Source organism: Pipistrellus kuhlii, unplaced genomic scaffold (genome assembly GCF_014108245.1).
Source record: "Pipistrellus kuhlii isolate mPipKuh1 unplaced genomic scaffold, mPipKuh1.p scaffold_m20_p_6, whole genome shotgun sequence".
Taxonomy (NCBI): Eukaryota; Metazoa; Chordata; class Mammalia; order Chiroptera; family Vespertilionidae; genus Pipistrellus; species Pipistrellus kuhlii.
In genome coordinates, this window is record NW_023425562.1 from 47726453 (window position 1) to 47746730 (window position 20278).

At 39.8% G+C, this 20278-nt stretch overlaps 1 protein-coding gene across 6 annotated transcripts in view; it reads right to left on the reverse strand.

Moving 5' to 3' along the window:
- Positions 1–20278, reverse strand: part of WDR7 (WD repeat domain 7) — a 265735-nt gene that overhangs the window by 75547 nt on the left and 169910 nt on the right. For all 6 annotated transcript variants that reach the window (XM_036417625.2, XM_036417624.2, XM_045574696.1 and 3 more), the window contains one exon: positions 5103–5289. In XM_036417625.2, the coding sequence (XP_036273518.1) occupies positions 5103–5289 (187 nt within the window). The remainder of the gene's footprint in view (positions 1–5102; positions 5290–20278) is intronic.

The window sequence follows — 20278 nt, forward strand, 5'->3', positions numbered from 1 at the left end:
AAATAGACTCACCCAGGCCGTGGTATTTTGTGGACAAGCCACACTCAAGGGGCCAAAGAGACACATGTGGCTCATGAGCCGTGGTTTGCTGACCACTGGTCTAGCCCAAAGCACAAGGACTTCTCTGTTCCTTTATAAAGTAGGATTTTATACTGTTTCTAACACTTTATCAATATTATATTTGTAAGAAATATAATAGTACATTTTTCTACTTTCCCCACAGATAGCTAGGGGTGACTCAACTTATGCTTTCAATGAAGTGCAGCCTCCATTTTGAATTAAACAGTGCACCATGAATGAGCTGCCCCAGGATCATTCACTTAAAAAATCCCTCCCATCTGCTTCTGCCAATGGATCAGTTGCCATAGAAAGGGTGGCATAATTATACGGTATGGGCACAGTAAAGTGGGAGTTGGGAGACCTAGGTCATTGTCATAGCTCTTGGAGTACCACTGTTGGCTCAGATAAGTTGCTTAATCTCTCTAACCTTATTTTTAATTAATAGCATATTGAGGGTACTGGGTAACATGTGCTGAAGAAGATTTTCATCTCTAAAATTCTATGACATTATTAAAATGTTTATTGTGTATAAACCACTTGGTAGTTATGAATATATGAGAATATTTATTCTTGTACATTAGCTATGCAATACTTGGCATAACACATAGCCGAAGCAGCCAAAAAGCTTATCTCATATTTAATTAAATAGGCTTTTAAGTTCTAGAAGGCACAAAATTCTCAATGAAAATAATTTCATTAACTATACCTTAAAAATCTGAAAAGTACACTGAGCTGACCACTCTACATCCTTTTATTAGGTTGCTTTTAATTTACTACCTGATTGGTCTATAATTCAGCCACCATTCCCTTTCTTTCCTCAGTCCTCCCAAGTGTGTCATGGGTGGAAAGGCCATTTTCAATCTAAATCTTGTTACAGATTAATAAGTAATTAATTAATAATAATTCGGTTAGATATTTTGTTGTTAAAGAACAATTTATTGATTTGTAGAGAGAGAGGAAGGAAGAACAGGGAAACCATTGTGAGAGCACAACACTGATCGGCTGCCCCCTGTATGTCTCCACCAGGGATCGAACCTACAACTTGAGCATGTGCCCTACTGGGTATCGAACCAGCAACCTTTTGGTGCATGGGACAATACCCAACCAACTGAGCCACACCGGCCATGGTATGGGTATTAGATTTTGAATGCTAGGTGACACCCTAGTACAGCATGGTTTTTAGAGTCAGTGAGACCTGGATTTGAATCCCAGCATTTTACTGTGGACAAGAGAGAAGATTCATATTTTTCTCATCTGCAAAATGGGGATGATAATGCCTATTTCTTGAGCTTCCCTCTTTCAGATGGGGACACTTATGGAGTGTGTAGCACAAAACTCTCGGGAAGCAAGCATTCAGTAGGAGGGCTGCGTCCCACACCTGTTTCCCTGCATGCCGCTAGGTCTGTGGCAGGTGCTAAATTAAGGAGGAAACCCACTAACCTCTTTTTATAAAGTAAAAGGTAAAACCAGTGTTCCCTTTCACCCTAATTCTATTCCCCAGAAGTAACTAGGAAGGACATCATGCTAGAGTTTAGATAGAAGCATGCCACAGTTAAAGTTCTGCCAGAAATTAGTGGATAAAATTTGTTAGAAGCAACATTTACTTTCACTACTCAGCATCTTCCAGGCACACCTGTGCTGTCCCATATCTGTCCATTTGCATGTCCTTGTCCTTCCCCTCCTCTCCTCATAAGCAACCACATGAAGCTCTTCTTTGCACACTTTCTGATCACTCTGCTGTTCTCATGGTCTGACTGTCAGACCCTTTCCTCTCATCCTCCCTTCGTATTGTGCCGTGTCCAGGCGGGTCTTACCTTTCCTGCAAGTGCCTTAGAAACAGGGTCTTTGTTGTCTGAAACTTGACAACAATGTATACTATCTATCATTGTTCCTCACACACATTAGCTGCTATTTAATAAAAGTAGTTTAAAATTATGCAAAATATTTGAAAACATCAGAAAATAACTAGTGAGATTTTTATTTCAAAGATGGAAAATTCCAAGTCACATTTCTAAAATAAAGGCATTGTTCATTTGGAAAAACGCCCTATTCATCTTGAGCCATATACAGTTTTTGATAGAGGAGTCCATATGCGTGAGAAGAAGGAAGGAGGAAACTGCTATAAGATGCAGTCCCCAGACTAGGTAGCAGGCCCCTCCCCCAAACCCCATCTCTCATCGACTCACGAGAATGGGAAGAAAGAGGAAACCACTGCCTCGGCTTTCTTTGTCAATAAACACCAACTAAAATTTCACAAAGCAAAAGCTTCTTAATGAAGCAAACCTGACAGCAGGCAGCTGAGCACATAATCATGCCCTTAGTGAGGCAGGTACTTGGGGCGGCAGAGGGGGCTGTGAGCATGAGGTGCACACATACCCCCCCTACGCCACCATTTTTTTCCCCTCAGTCCTCCTGCAGCCTGTGCCAAGTGTGTCATGGGTGGAAAAGGCCATTTTCAATCTAAATCTTGTTACAGATTAATAAGCAAACATTTTCTTGCTTATTATGCAATTTATCACGATGAAAATTACATTGAACTCCTCAAGGCTAAATGCTGATGCATTCATTTATTCCGAGCGGTGTATAGAGTCATACTAATCTTCGTGACAGAAAAGGATATAATAGCAATGTGTAAATTATTTACCGGAAAACTACAGTATTTGTGTCTGTAGACATACTACATGGAGATAAGACATAAGTGTGTCTTTATGTTTGCTGATAAAAGTTTCATGTAAATTTATTCAAAAGTAAAATATTAAATACAAAAACCTAAAATAAAAGCCTACCACTTCTCTTCCTAGGCAATAAAACAAGGGTGGATACTGTTGAAATGGTATTTAGTTCAGATTTGAAAACAATCGAAAATAGTAAGTCAAAGTAAAATTTTAGAGAATCAGAAAGTTTCCTCGGTCACCCAGGGAGCTGTGATCACAACAGCCAGCACGGGGCTCTTTGGAGGGTGTACATGGCACCCACAGTTGGGGCAGGGGGAGGGGAGTGGTGATGGGGGCAAAAGCTGGAAACGCATTCTGGGGCTTTGCTCAAAGGCCAGCTGCCACAAACTCAAGGGCTCATATTTCCTTCTAATCCTTAAAGTCAGTTGAGAACCTTCCAACCTTCAGTATCCATAAACCATGCTGGCTCCCACTATGACGAACTGGTCATTCTAGAAATGGGCAGGACCTGATTTGCTGAACAGGACAATGACCCTGCACTACCACCATGCAGGTAGCAATCATTTCATCTTTTAGCTAGTACTCTTCTAAGCATTTTGCAAATATAAACTCATTTCATAGTGCGTACTTTAGTTAGCCCCAAATATAGTTGGAATTGAGATAAGAGATGAAGTAATTTGCTGAAGAGCATACAGCCAGGGAGGCACCCAGGTGAAGTTGGGGAGCGTGGAGATATGAGGTGACAGGGAGGACAGCTGCCTATGTTTGAAATAAATACCTGCCTCCTACCAATCAACCTTGGGATTTGGGGCTGGGCATGGCTGTTCTGTAGAAAAAGTCAAGACTTCAAGTCTAGGTTTCAGTTGTTTGTCTGGTCCCTACACTCTGAGTCCAGAGCAGGTGTTACAAGACTACAGTCCAAAGCGTGCTGGAACAGAAGAGAACTTGGGGTATGAGAAAGGCAACCAAGAATGAAAGGGCAGAGAACTCGAGGTTTTTGTTAAAGATTAACCATGATAAGAATGAAATTCCAATCATTGAGAAAATCAAAGAGATGATAACATTTACATTAAGGAGGACATCATGGGACAGCTCCAGAATTCCTACCACTGGGCATTCACACTCACAAGCAGAAAAAAGGTGTTGGTGAGGATGCAGGGGAAATGGAACTCTTGTGCATAGCTGGTAAGAATGTAAAACAGTGCAGCCACTGGGGGAAATAGTGGCTCCTCGATAATAACTTAAACATAGAATTACCATATGACTCAACAATTCCATTGAAAATAGGTATTCAAACCAATACCTGTGCATGAATGTTCATAGTATCATTGTTCATAATAGCCAAAAGGTAGAAACAACCTAAATGTCCAACTACAGATAAGTGGATAGAAACAACTATAGAAAGGAAGTATCCAACTATAGAAAGGAAGTTATTAATACATACTACAACATGAATGAATCTTGGAAAGATGCTACATGAAAGAAGCCAGACATAAAAGGCCACATATTGCATAATTCCACTTAAATGAAATTTTCAGAATAGGCACATTCATATTAATAGATAGAAAACATCAGTGGCTGCCAGGGACTGGGTGGGGGTGGGAGTGGGGGGAATTGGGAGTGGTTGCTTAATGGATACGGAGTTTCCATTTGGAGCAACTACTACAGGAGCTTGACAGCAGTGATGGTTGCATAACCTTGTGAATGCACTTAATGTCACAGAATTATTGCTTTAAGATGACTATGGTGGCATGATGTTATGAGTATTATATCACCAAAAAAAGGGTGGGGGCTTTCTCCAGGAATCAGGAGGCTGATTCTCAAGTCAACACTAACCTCTCGCACCCACACCCCAACCGCACTCCTAGCCATTCCTGACCAAGTGTTTCCATTCGGTTCATTTTAGCATGTCCCTCAGCTCATCTTCCTACTCCATTACTGCCATCATTGCTCCCAGATTATTTGCAACCTCCTATGACTGGTCTTTTACTGTGTGCAAGTAAAACATCAATAAAAGGGATTTAAAAATCAAAATGAGTACAAAGAAATAATGCCCCAAACTATTTGGTCACACATTCTATTAGTCAAGCAATTTCGTAAATGTAATTTTCCTTATCAATGATGTTCAAGCTATTATTAGCTAACAATCACAATAAACCATTTTAAAACTGCTACTGACTGATCGTTCATGGGCTCAATGCTAACTCCCAATGGTGTTAAAATTACAGGAACAAACTTCTCTTTCATTGTCCACATCCAAAATTTCATATATTGAGACACTTGTTAATTTTTCTATTAAAAACACACAATTCATAAAGGGTAATCGCTAACAGAAACAAATCACACTAACTGGAGCTGAGCACGTACTTGGCGAGCTGCTTCTCGGCATCGGCGCAGAGTTCCAGCAGCCCCATGAGGACCGCCGACACATCCATGTAAGGCTCCCACACGGTGAACCCGCGTCCGATCAGGTCGATGGCTGTTCTCCGGATGGTGCTGTGCGGAGGGAGCTTGGGGCTCGGAGGCTGGAGCAGAAGGAACGTCAGCGCCTTGCCTAAAATTAGAAAATAAAAGGCAGAGCAATAGGTCATTTTACTTTTGTGAGGTTTTCTTTCAAGCGTATTTTCAAAATGTAAACCACTTTGGATTTCTTTCTTTCTTTTTTAACTGAAAAAGGGTTTTGAGCAGAAAGATAGATTATGAGAGATCTTGAGTTTACAGTATGGGACTGAGCATTATTTAGCATTATACCATATTCTGAAGTGTTTTAATTCCATAAAAATTACATAAGTATACACAACTTCAAAACTTACCAGTGATTCTAAATATTCAGTGTTTCTCCCTACGAAGCATTCTGCAAGATGCAGATGGCTTCAAATGATGGAATATGAAGTTTCTTCACCTTCCTTCTGCATCTAACAGAGTTCATGTGTCAAACACTTCCCACCGTGACACATCTCATTACGCACAGTGTTCACCCACAGGGGTGAGGGATGGAGAAGACAGGGCATGTAGCGTGAAAAAGTGCCCCCTCCTAAGTGTGTACCCCCTCCACTTCCTGGTGTTATTGAGTATGAGGGTGTCAGGTGTGCAGGAAATTCTTCAGGCAGTTGGTTAAATTAAATGCAGCTTGCCCAGCCAGTGTGGCTCAGTGGATGAGCACTGACCTATGAGCCAGAGGTCACAGTTCGATTCCCAGTCAGGGCACATGCCCGGGTTGCAGGCTCAATCCCCAGTAGGTGTGCAGGAGGCAGCTGATCAACAATTCTCTCTCATCATTGATGTTTCTAGCTCTCTCCCTCTCCATTCCTCTCTGAAATCAATAAAAACATTTAAAACACACACACACAAATACAGCTCACATGATGTTTAAATGATCTAGATTTTCATTAGCATGCCCTGCTTTCTGGGGAAGATAATGCTGACAGTTTGTACACATGCGCCCAGGGGCAATTAAGCTGCAGAAGCCCATCTCCTTCAAAAGGCGTCCTGACATTTAAAAAAGAAAAGCAGGAGAGACTGGGAAGAGCAAACTGCAATTTAGAAGAGTTTTTTTTTGGTGTGTTTGTTCTTTGAGAGAAAGAGACAAAAAACAGTTTATAAATCATAGAATAGTAGACTGGATAGGGGAGCACCGGCTTCAGGTTTAAGACAGAGGATTAACCACAGTTTCATAACTTCTTAGGGGGCAGGCTTAGGAGGGACTCAGTGAGCCTCCGTTTCCCTGCCTGTAAAATGGGGATAACAGTAGTTAACTCTCGGGAAGCACCTGAGTGTGAAATGAATGTCGCAATAAGTGGCAGTCTGGGCTTACTTAGTATGAAAAACATGTTGAACTGGCTTGTCTTCAAAAGTAGGAACGTGGCATATAAACTTCCATGCACTCAACAATGACAAACACTTACGTGATGGCCGACTGTTGAGCAAGAATGGCTGAAAAGTAAGGGGAGGAAGGGAAAGGGCATGGCAGAGCCAGGACAAGCCTCTGTGGCTGCAGTCTGTACGTTAGCGGATCTGAGCTTCTTCTCGGGCACAGACCCTTCCAGAATCGGTTGAAAGCCATTGGCCCTTTCCCCAGGCAACTACACACATATACTCATCTACCAAATTCTGCAGAAAATATTTCAGGAGGCCATGACCCTTGGGTTGACACTGCCTGCAGTAAACAAAAGAGGTACCTATATAGGGAAACCATCTCCCGGCCCCTACTTCATTCGTGCGTGCATTTGTAACGTTTACTCTCACACTTAGCCATGTAAACGTATGGAAAGCTTCAAGTGCTGCGGATCACAAGCATGTCACCCTTTAAAAGAGTGATCCATTGTTCTCCACGGTCTGCCAGCACGTGAGTGCTCTGAGCCACAGGATGGTTTTAAACGTAAGCATTTCTGCGCACGTCCCTTTTCCTCAGCAGCTGCCTTAGGGTAGGAGTGTGTTGCATATAACTTTGTGTCTCCCCAAGCACCACGCACAGAGCTTCGCACACATTACGGACCTAAACGGGAAAACGGGTCTGCCTTTGCGGCATGTACATTTCTAATGCAGCTCCCTGCCCCGGCGTGTCAGAAAACTACTTCAAAATGTCCACAAGTCTGCCACTGTCTACAAGTCTTCTTTACTGGGGGCTGCCGAGAAACCTCCCCCCTGCTCCCTGCAGACGCCCCGAAACACCGCGGCAATGGCTTCCAATCTAAGGGCTAGGGCTCCCTGGAGGTGTATCCTGGGGAAGCGATATTGCAAAGGGGAAGTGAAGTTCCCTGAGTACCGTGTTTTATAGCATCTCAATCATCAATTTCCTTAACTGCCCTCTCCCCGCTCTGTACGCGCGTGACAGGGGAGAGCACTCTGGCGAGAGAGGGAGCCGGCTGGTTTTTCGGTGGTGGGAACTCTGGAGGCAGCTTCCTCACCGCTTTGACAATTTCTTTTCCGGGGAGCAATAATAAACAATAAGTGGCCGATTTCTTGCTATTTTCCACTATTTTCCTGACAAAGTGGGAAGCCCAGCCTAGGGGACGTGATCACTTGCCCTCGATGAGATGACAGAGAAGGGAAAACAGGAAGGGTTCTCTGACAGACCCCTGGCCCTGTGTGGCCACAGCAAAGTGTGACCACCACCACCTCCTTTACCCTCAGTGATTCCCAGCTCAGCAGGAAACACAGGCTCCCTGTGGCCCATCGCCTCTCCCTCTAAATCACTTCCCTGCAAACAAATGTCTCCTCCAAGTCTTTGGTAACACAGAGCACAGCTGTCCTCAGCTCTAGCAGGCCGGGGTGGGGCACTGAGAGAAGCAGAGAGAAAAATGGCCTGTTTAACACACATTTTAAAGTGTCTAGTCCAGTGGTCGGCAAACCTTGGCTCTCGAGCCACATGCAGCTCTTTGGCCCCTTGAGTGTTCTAAAGCCATTTCTTCAAAATAGACTCACCCAGGCCAAAAACTGACTTTTGCGCATGGGCCATGAAGTTTCAATCGCACTGTATGTGCATGCCCGCATGTGGTATTTTGTGGAAGAGCCACATTCAAAGGGCCAAAGAGCCGCATGTGGCTCTCGAGCCACGGTTTGCCAACCACTGTTCTAGTCCATGTGTGTTTTTCTCCAATGATCTGCTCTGGAATTATAAAGACTTATAAATGTCAAAATTCTGCATCTGTCTCTGACAACTTATTCCAAACAAGACATGTAAATAACAGAAGAGGAAGAGGATTTTCAAGGTAAAACTTTGGTGTCCAGCCTTGTTGATGAATAGGATCCCTACGACTTTAATGCTACCGGCATTAATGACAGCTATGTCCTGAAGGAACAATCTAGGACTTTTCTTAAGTGTTTGGTGCCCAATAAAATTTGTATTTTAACCTGTATAGGACAGACTCTCATTTTGCACAGAAATACAAATTGACTTATTTTACGTAAATGCCCCACTATTCCACAGTGCCTCCCTGAGTCAGGACGTGGGCAACGATCCGCCATCATAACTAACTCCTTCACAAAAACTCTCCAGTGGCAGTATTAAAAAGTTCAACAAACCGGTCTGACATTTACTCGAGGCTTTCCACAATTAGGTCCAAATCTATCCATCCAAAGATTCATGTAGACCTCTTTCATAGAGTATTGCTGTATTGTACTAAGTACTGGGGAAGCAAATGGGAATAACACTCAGCTCTTCTCCTCAAGGAAATACATTCTAGCTCAGGAGACAGGTGAGCAAATAGGTAATTTGAATATACATGAACAGTGTTATATTTATAAGCACATCTCATCGTGACAGAACTTAACAGAGGCACTAAACCCCATCTCAGGGATTTGAAAAGGCTTCCGGGGAAAGGTGAGCCCTGTACCAAAACCTAATACATATGTAGGAATTAGCCACTCAGAGAGGAGGAGTAGGGAAAGAAAAACACTCCAGGCAGAGAGAATGGCATGCCTAAAGACCAGGCAATGAGCAAGAACACAGCAGGATCATGGATTGCACAGAGTTCAACATGGCTGGAAATGTTGTTAGGGGAGTGAAGGGGCTGCGGCAATGGCAAGGGGGAAGGAGGGCAAGGTGGATGGGATGGAGCGGTGAGACATGAGGCAGGACAGGGTCTTAGAGCCTGATCACAAAGGCTGCATATGCCACGCAAAGAGTCTCTTTATTCTGATGACATCAGGAAACCACTGGAAAGTTTTAATCAAAAAAGGGGTTTGGCCCTAACCGGTTTGGCTCAGTGAATAGAACGCTGGCCTGCAGACTGAAGGGTCCCAGGTTCCATTCCAGTCAAGGGCATGCACCTTGGTTATGGGCACATCCCCAGTAGGGGGTGTGCAGGAGGCAGCTGATCAATATTACTCTCTCATCAATGTTTCTAACTCTCTATCCCTCTGCTTTCCTCTCTGTAAAAAATCAATAAAATGTATATTTTTAAAAGGAGGTATGATCAGATTTTCATTTTATAAATCAATGTTTAGGCTGTCTTGTGACTAGAAAGGGGGAAGCCCTACTGCCTTTTAATTGTGATCCACTCATCCCCAGCCAAGTGGATTCATTAGAATCACAGAATTCTCTAGTTAAAAGAGCTTTGGAAAAACCTGATCTATCCCTATGCTTTGGATAAAATAACAGAGAACCATAGTAGGTAAGAGGCAATATTTTATTCATGACACTCTACCCAACTATGGATTCAAAACTACAATATATACTTTATGATCAATCTCTTCTTCCCACAATTACAAAATATATGAAGCTGCCGTTATCAGTGTCTGCAAAACAGATGAAATGAATTATAGGTTTTATCTTTTCTCATACAATGAGAAGGTTGCTGTACCTTGTTCAGTAGCTAAATATAGCCATACTAAGTTCCTCTGATTGTCTTGGTTGTAACTTAGTTGAATCATGGTCACAAAATTGTTTACTGTACAACCAGCACTGCATCTTCCTTACGGGCAGGAAGAAATGGAAGGATGAAGGGCAAAAAACATGTGCCAGTTAAGTCAAGCCCCCTTTTAAAGTCTGATTACATTTCACTGGCCAGAATTCTATCATACAATAATTACCCTAGTTTCAAGGACGGATGGGAAATGTAGTTTGTGAGCTGGGCACACAGCTATCTTTAACAAAATTGAGTGGTTGGTTTTTTTTTTAAAGAATCATTCCTTTTTTTTTTCTTCTTCTTCTTTTTTTTTCTTCTTCAAAGATATCATTATTGATTTCAGAGAGGAAGGGAGAGGGAGAGTCAGAAACATCAATGATGAAAGAAAATCATTGATTGGCTGCCTCCTACTTGGGCCCCAACTAGGGATAAAGCCTACAACCTAGGCACACGCCCTTACAGTGAATTGAACTGTGACTTCCTGGTTCATAGGCTTAGTACAGTGCCTTATTTTTCAGCAATACTTAGTATATACTGCTGCTTTGGCAAATATTAAAAATTACTTTGTACTATCCCCAGCACAGTCAACAAAATTACACACAGATCAGAAATTTTCAAAAGTCTGCCATATACTTTGCCCATGGATCTATGGTGAAATTGTAAAATATAAACAATGTGTTAATAAATCCTTTTCAGAAAGCTAAATTTTTTTCAACTTAAAAGAATGTTTATTCTAAGTTTTTGTTCTTACTACATTGTGGTGAATAAAATATTTTTTAAATAAAATGATGAAGAGAGTAGTATTCTTTAATGTTTGTACTCAGCAGAATAAAAAATTTAAAACATTGCTAAATACCCTCACACTTCCGTTTTTGGAAATTTTACTGGCCCATGATATCGAAAAGCTTGGAAACAATGCTATTTATAATACACTTACTTCCCAAGGAACTGTAAGGGTACCTTCTCCCACTATTATTATTACAACTAATAAGTCCTATTGGTCACTGGCTCTTAAATGAGACTGCCAAAACTGCCAGCTTGTTGCAGGGTGAAGTTCAGCATTATTCAAGTCAATCTGGGACCATATTCAAGGTCAAGTTCCCAAACTGTAAGGTGGCTGAGTGGCACAGATACTGCAGCAGCTTTGTAGTAGGAATTCAGCGAGCAGCAGGCACTCCATCACCACCTCCCTCGTAATCTAGTCAAGTGTCCAAATGAACTACCAAAATGCAGACAAGCCTCCAAACACTAGAAAACAAATCACAACAAAACCTTTTAAAAAGCAGAAAGCACAAACATCCAGGCTTGGATAAATCACAATTAACTGCGACCCTCTGGCAGTTGAGAGACTAATTCTGTTGTCATGCAGTCAAGAGTGATAACAATAGCTCATATTTTAGTGTTATTTTACCTCAAGCTTTGTGTGTGTGTGTGTGTGTGTGTGTGTGTGTGTGTTCTAACTTCAGTCTTTTTAAAAAAAGTGCTACAAAAAAAGCAAAACTGCAAGAAAATATTTACTCTTTGCTGTGACAGCAAAATGCAAAAGATGAGAAGAGGGTTGAGACAGAAACAAAATAAAGCCTATATAAATAGTGGTAAAAAAAAAAACTGAGAGTATCCCACTGTGACTAACTTGTTGCTTTGCTCTTGTTAAGATGAATGATGTCCAATCATAAACTAATAAAATAAAATAAAAAACATTCATTTTAAAAAATTTTGTAGTATGTGGCTGGTTATAATGACCAGCTCTTTTAAAAGATTAATATACAAGCCTTTATAGTAACACCCCCTCACACACACACACACACACACACACAACTGCTATTACTTAGGTCATAATTTGTTTTCTGCATTATTTATCCTTATCACAAGCTACTTTATTAACACATCTACATTTATTAAATGTTTATGATATTAAAACACTGTTAACTATAAAGAACTATAGTTATATATTTCTAGTCTGAGTATCAGCATCATTCATTTGATTAAAAAAATAACACTTCCAGACTCCTTTTACTTACTGAAAACACACACACATAGTCAACTGCAATTATGCACAGTAAACAGAACACCATTTAAACTAATTCAAACTTTTATTTCCATAGAATTACAGATACTACTAACACGATATGAACATGATTCATGTATTTTTTTTTACCCAATTGTGTAGAAATAACACTAAATTCATTTGTTCATTTTAAAAATTCATTAAAAAAATTCGTGACATTTTAACATTTTTCTCAAGCTCTCCATTTGTAATTTTTATTTCCTTTTCTCTTTTGGGAGGTGGGAGGGGAGTAAATTTTCCCTCCCATGATGCTTTTCTAGCAGCATAAAGACCTCACAGGAATCCTTGGTTACCTCACCAACAGGCAATTTCTCTAACCAGCTGTGAGGAAGGAAGCAGCACTGATCACTGAAGAGGCTGAAGGAGGAAACTACAGAACAAACAGGGCATTCAAAGGGGACGGGGACTTGGACTGCAGAGGCCATTTTCTTGGGCGTTGGTCCAGCCTGGGTCAGTCTACAGGTATAGTTAAGACAAACTTGTTTCTCATACTTAAAAGAAAATTATGAATTAAGAAATGGCCAGTAACCATCTTTGGCTCTGAAAAGTAGAGAAGGGAAAAGGTCATATTAAAAAACACATTAATTAATAGCTCAATTACAAGGAAATTCCTGTGGGAGAATATATTATATGCACTTTAGACCAAACGAATTTATGATGATTTATGCCATTACAATGAGTGCAAATGAATTAATAATGATTGGCCACTTATTTCAAAGTGTAACCAAGAGAATGAAGCCCTTTTCCATTTGCTAATGTCAATCAAAGAGCAAGCCTGGCAGAGTGCTGTCTAGAATTCCATTCCTTTGCTTGACACAGGTACCTGATTTGATTAAAAATAATTCCAATGTAGAGTGCATTGTTCATGCATATAAAATAACTAAACAAACATTTCTAAAACTACATGGTTTGCACTAATGCAGTTATTAAAAACTGCTTTTAAACTTTTAACATCCTGCATGGCATAAAAAGCAAGTCATCATTTCTTCTTTTAATAAAATCATAAGATAACTTTGTTAAATTAGGAAAACCATTTGATAAAGATATTTTAAAACTCATTAATCTAATATTAGGTTAATCAAAACAGTACTAATTCAAAGTAATTAGCTGTTTCTTGTTCTAGAATCAGAAGCGTATAGAATTCAAAAGCTCCCTGATTCCAAGTTTGTTTTTTTTCTGCTCTATTTTGAGTTATAAATTAACCAGGTTTTGATATAGTGTGACATTTAATCTCATCTTACTTTGAGTAATTAACGTATTTCAGATGGCAGACTAAAACAGACTGTGGTAGGTAACAAGTGCTGATTGTTAGACAATCTAAGGCACATGTGTCAAACACAAGGCCCGCGGGCCAAATCCGTCCTGCCAGGCCTTGCAATGTGGCCCGCACCGCGCTGTCATCACTGCACTCCGCTGCGTTTCCATCACAATGACAGTTTATGACTGTTCAGTAAATCATTCGGCCCGCGATTTAGGCTGGATTTTAGATTTTGGCCCCTTCTCTGATTGAGTTCGACACCCCTAATCTAAGGAGCAACAATAAAGAAGTAAAATAACAGAAGAAGTTCATGATATCAAAGAAGTAAAAAAGAAAAGAAAAGAAAAAAAAAAGACAAAGTCTACCAAATCTTTAGTGAGTGATCCAAACACTTCTAATTCCTGTTCTCAAAAGGCGTGGGGTTATTGAATGACATAAGCAGAAGCGGGGAAGGAAGGAGACTGAGAACAAGAGTTTAAATTCCAGCTCTAGCACCTATTGGCTGAGTGACCCTTTAATTCATTTGGTATTTACTAGTAATAGGCTCCATAATAGGTGCTGTTTCAAGTGCAGAATAACAAAGTCTGCTCTCATGAAGCTTATATTCTAGCTGGGACATAAAAGCCAAATGAACACCTTTATATGTCAGGTAGTTCTAAGTCCTGTGAAGACAAATAAATTAGAGTAAGAGTGTCTCAAGTGATAAGGAGGGAAGGACTCTGTGGAAGGTGACATTTAAACAGAGACCTGAGCGAGATCAAAGGGGCGTGTGCAATCACCAGAGTACACATGGTTTTGATGCCATGGACTGAGCGGTGTCTCGGGAATCAGTGTAGGTGCAGCACAACCTTGACAGGCTGGAAAGGAGAGAGAGGACCGCCAACAGTGAGGACAAGTGTAGTCCAAACTAGAAGTGCATGCCCCTAGCAGACACTAAATAGTAAGTTGTGATATGGAGACTGCAGTAACAACAGGAAAAACAAACTCAGAATTGTGTTACATGCAGGCAGGTGGACAAATACCAACATTCCCAATAAGAGCACTCTACATGTTTCCCGTCTACACATTTATTTTATTGAAGTTGAGTAAGGGGGTGGGGGAGGGAAGATGAACAAACAAGAGTCACTCTGCTGCCCGTTTCTCAGTCTGGACATCTTTGTTTAAGCTTTGACTTGGCTTAAATGAACGAATTAATATTGACAAAAACATCAACTAAGCTAATGAGTTGTTAGTTAAGGCAATAAACATGTCACATTAGAGTCAGCGCAGTAAAGAGGTAATTAGCCCTGCAAAAGCCCGGCTGATTGGAGCTGTTGAGATCCTCTGCTCTTAACCTCTGAGTCCATTATCTAACCCAGGAGCGGTGGCTATGTAAATGGGGACGGCAGCCTTGCTGGAGCAGCTAAGCCTGCCCTGAGGATTCTGGGACGAAGGGATGGTGGTGGGTTTATCAGAGAGCCATCAGCAACGCTCTCTGAAAAGCTGAAAGAGAGCTCTTTGGGGCATTTGGGGCATAAATGTGAATGTCAAACAGAGAGAGGGCAAACATATTTCCAAAGAATTTTTTAGGGGCTATATGTATTTTTTAACAAATGTATCCATAGCAACATGGTAAGTAATATACAATGTGACAAAGGAAAGTCACTCCAACTATTAAAATCTCTCTCTTCTACAAATACGGATGCTCTGATCCCTTCAAGTAATATAGTGCATTCCTGACTATCTGAGTTACAGAAGCAACCAAGATCACAATTAAAATCACGGATCATAATTCCTATTCACTTAAGACAAAAAAGAAATATACATGGTATTACACTTCTGAAATGTAGGTGTTGGCACAAATACCTACAAATGATCCTTCAGAGCAGCTTGCTCTAGATCTGTTTTAGTGTTGTGTTTTAAAACTCGCTAAGGTTACTGATTTGGCTTTAGAACAACCAAAACTAGCACTGCAAAGTCCATGTTGAAAAAAAGAATCGGATGCTTATAGAAAAGTCACAAATAGCAGGACAGAATCTATGAATTAAAATACAACATGCATGGCCCTCGCTGGTTTGGTTCAGTGGATAGAGCATCAGCCTGCAGACTGAAGGACTCTTGAGTTCAGTTCCGGTCCAGAGCATGCACTTTGGTTGCAGGCTTTACCCCAGCCCTGGTCAGGGCACAGGGTCACGTGCAGGAGGCAACCAATCCTGCAGGAAGTAACCAATTAATGACTCTCTCACATCAATGTTTCTCTCCCCCGCCCTTCCACTTTCTCTAAAAACCAATGGAAAAAATACCCTGGTCTGAAAATTAACAACAATAAAACACCTGTCCCCTAGGTTAATGGATCATTCCTAAAATAAAGGAAAAGACCACACTGAAGAGCACAATTTGACTTTGCATAATGTTTATAACTTCCTCCAAAGCTATTAAACATAAGCTGTTTTGACATAGCTTCTAATATTACATATGCATATAAATGTTAATTGACACTCATCTATGCATATTGATTGATACTACACTATCAGGAAATATTTATTTTTCCTTTGAAAAACTTGTTTTACTTCCAGAGCTTAAAAACAAACACATCATGAATTCAAGATAACACTAGGCTGACATTCATTTTGCACATTTTAATAATTTTGTTATTTTCTTTAACAGAGGAAGAAAAGGTTCTGTCCCACTTTTGTTCTTATGCAAGTTTGATGAAAGAAATGGTTAGATACACAGTTCCTTGCCACACTGCTGTGTATGTGCAGTGTGTGTGTCTGGGTGTTAGAGGAGGAGAGCTGTGGAACATTTACTATACAGTAAATCAATATGTGCTATCTTTTCCCAGGCTGAGTAATTTTGAAAAGGATAGGAAGCAATTAGCTGCCTCACACCTTATTGGCTAGTGTATGGTGTGTGTGTGTGTGTGTGTGTGTGTGTGTGTGTATACAATATATATATATATATATATATATATATATATATATAAATATATATCAATATATCTATCTATCTATCTATCTATCTATATATATATATATATATTTAAATTTTCCTTCACTATAGTTTTTTTTTTTTTTCAGTTAATATAGTTTATTTTTACTAAATTTGCCAACCAGTTATGTTGGCTTAATTTTCATTAATTCTTTTATAAAATCAAATTTAGATAGAAAAAAGCACTATAGACCAGTCTTCATTTTCAATAAAAGAAGCAATGCTGCAAACCAAAATAATAAATAATTCTTTCTGTTATTCTACTGTCATTGACAGCTAAGTATAACCTAAAAAAATACACATATTATGGTATTATTTACTTCTTATATTATAAACACAGGACATATAACAATGTCTAAATACTTTTAAACTGTCTAGAAGCAATAAAGAAAAATAAATAAGACTATCAAAATATTTTTGAGACTTGGTATGGATTTAATTTGATATAGTTATCTGTATTAATAAAAGGGTAACTTGCCAATAATTAGACCAGACATCTTCCAGGCAACCTTCCGGATGTCCTTCTGGACAAAGCCAAGTGGCAGGCAGGGCTGAGGCAGGAGCAGTTAGGGGCGATCAGGCTAGCAGGGGAGAGCAGATAGGGGTATCAGGCCAGCAGGCAGGAGAGCAGTTAAGAGCCAGTGGTCCCGGATTGTGAGAGGAATGTCCAACTGCCACTGGGATCAGGCCTAAACTGGCAGTCAGATATTCCCCCATGGGTCCTGGATTGGAAAGGTTGCAGGCCAGGCTGGGCGACCCGCCCACTCGCAAGAATTTCGTGCACTGGGCCTCTCGTTATAATAACTTCATATATGAGCAGTGTATCATAGAACAATGTATTCAATCTTTTTTTCTATCTCAACATACTTGAGGAATATGACATATTACCAAACACTGTCTTATTATGTCAGGTCAGGAGCAGAATGTCATGAGTATAATTTGAGAAACTCCTCTGCAGGATTCATACATGTTTCCCACTTCTCACCTTGGCCCTGTCCCTTCTAGTCAGGAGGCAAAAGCTACCCTCCTCTCTCCAGTGACTGAAAATCATGGATAGTATTAGAGAGCTCTGAAGTAAGATCTGCATCCTAACCTCAAGCCCACAATTTAAAGAATATGTGTGTGTGTGTGTGTGTGTGTGTGTGTGTGTGTGTGTGTGAATTTTTTAAATTATTGGGTCGGCAGCTAAGTAATTGCGGGTTTCACACATATATGGCTTCAGTTGAATTTTTAGGTTTGCAGACATAGTACAAATGTAAAACACATTTTGTTATTTGATAGTTGGCTATTCAGCTGTTAATCAGTAAAAAAAGTTTTTTGATCTGTTTTGTAGTTTTCGTTTGGCGTTCGTTGAAAAATGGAAAATCAAAAGGAACATTTTCGTCATATTTTGCTTTTTTATTTCCGCAAAGGGAAAAATGCATCCCAAGCTCATAAAAAGTTATGTGCTGTTTATGGTGACGAAGCCTTAAAAGAACGGCAGTGTCAAAATTGGTTTGCCAAATTTCGTTCTGGTGATTTTTCACTCAAAGATGAAAAACGCTCTGGTCGTCCAGTTGAAGTTGATGACGCCCTAATCAAAGCAATAATCAATTCGGACTATCACAGTACAACACGTGAGATTGCAGAGAAGCTTCATGTATCACATACATGCATTGAAAATCACTTAAAACAACTTGGCTATGTTCAAAAACTCGATACATGGGTTCCTCATGAACTGAAAGAATCACAGTTAACGCAACGCATTAGCAGCTGCGATTTGCTAAAGAAACGTAATGAAAATGATCCATTTTTAAAACGACTGATAACTGGCGAAAAATGGGTTGTTTACAACAATATCAAGCGGAAAAGATCGTGGAGCAGGCCAGGTGAACCAACTCAAACAACATCAAAAGCTGATATTCATCAAAAGAAGGTTTTGTTATCAGTTTGGTGGGATTACAAAGGAATTGTCTACTTTGAACTCTTACCACCCAACCAAACGATCAATTCTGATGTCTACATTGAACAACTAACAAAATTAAACAATGCAGTTGAAGAAAAGTGGCCCAAATTGACAAATCGAAAAGGTGTTGTATTCCATCATGACAATGCAAGGCCACACACATCTTTGGTCACTCGGCAAAAATTAATGGAGCTTGGTTGGGATGTTTTGCCACATCCACCATATAGTCCTGACCTTGCACCATCTGATTACTTTTTGTTTCGATCTTTACAAAACTCTTTGAATGGTAAAAATTTCAATAATGATGATGATGTCAAATCGTACCTGATTCAGTTTTTTGCTAATAAAAACCAGAAGTTTTTTGAACGTGGGATTATGATGCTGCCTGAAAGATGGCAAAAGGTCATTGATCAAAATGGGCAATACATTACAGAATAAAGTTATTTAGTTCCATAAAAAAATTGTCTTTGATTTTCTTTTAAAAATCCGCAATTACTTAGTTGCCGACCCAATAATTTCAGAGAGAGGAAGGGAAAGGGATAGAGAGAAACATCTATAACAAGAATCACCGACTGGCTGCTTCCTGCATGTCCCCTTCTGGGGATGGAGCCCACGACTTCAGCATGTTCCCTGACTGGGAATCAAACCATGACTTCCTGGCTCATAAATGGACGCTCAACCAGTGAGCCACACCAGCTGGGCCCAAACTTACAATTTGATTTTAGGCATTCATTTCTTCATCTAAAGACATACAGTAAGATGGGGAAGAGAACTATTTCTCAAGTTGATAGGAGGATTAAATGATCTAACACACACTTTGCCTAACACAGGGTAGGCTCTTGACATATCCTTCCCCCTCCATTTCCCAGTATATAATTACACGGAAATTGTTCCTTACTTTCTTCAACCACATGTATAAATTTGTATACTATACTAAGACTTCACAAATGGACTTTTCTAAAAGTGGAAAACTACTAGGACTCTAGTCCTTTTAAAATATATAATATAAAGCATTTTACTAAAAAGTATGAAAAAGTAAAATGAACAAGTGAAGGGAAGGGATGGAAAGAGGGAAGAAAGGAAAATTATATTTGTTGACTGGCTGATAGGTGGCAGGTAGTACACTGGGGACTTTACATACTGTACTTTATTTAATTTTGAAACTAATTCTGTTGGAATATGAAATTCATTTCAAATTGGAAGATGAGGAAAACTGCTTCTCATACACTTAAATAACTTATTCTAGATTATACTGCTAGTAATGCCAGAATAAGGTTTGCCTGACTTGAAATCCTCTGTTTTGTCCATTATGTTATATATAGTATTTATTTAAAAGTAATAGGCTCTGTCATAGTCCAGACATGAGATGAGATCTGCAAAGAAATTTTATATTTAATATTGCAATTAAATTTATCAACTTGCTTTTCTCCTGGTTACCCCAGAAACTGTAAAATGATTTCAGGACAATCAAATAATCGCTGAATCATTTTAACCTGTGTGAAGAATGAAAAGCCTAACAGGCATCTCTCTTCAAGGATGGCTGAAACTGTTATCAGAATGATCTACATACATTAACACATAAAATGAAGACAAAGAAAAGCAAACATATATAACACTGGTTTCCCAACCTCCTCCTGTTATCTCTGGCCTAGTTACACACAGCTCACAATGCGATTTTTCTTCCTCTCAAAAACTGTAGCAGGTGAATCAAATGTGAAAGCAAGATCAATTCTGTTCCAAGACAGTCAATGAGCTTAAGATTAAACCTGTTTGGGTTTATGGAGATAATCTAATTATGCTAGCATAAATATTTGTTTATACAACTATATTACAGAGGCAGAAAAAAAGAAAAAATACCTTCACCCACTCTCTGTGATGAGCAAATTTCACGGCTATTGATAGGGTAAAAAAAAAAGAAAGAAAAAGAAAAATTTAGTTCCACATACGATACCA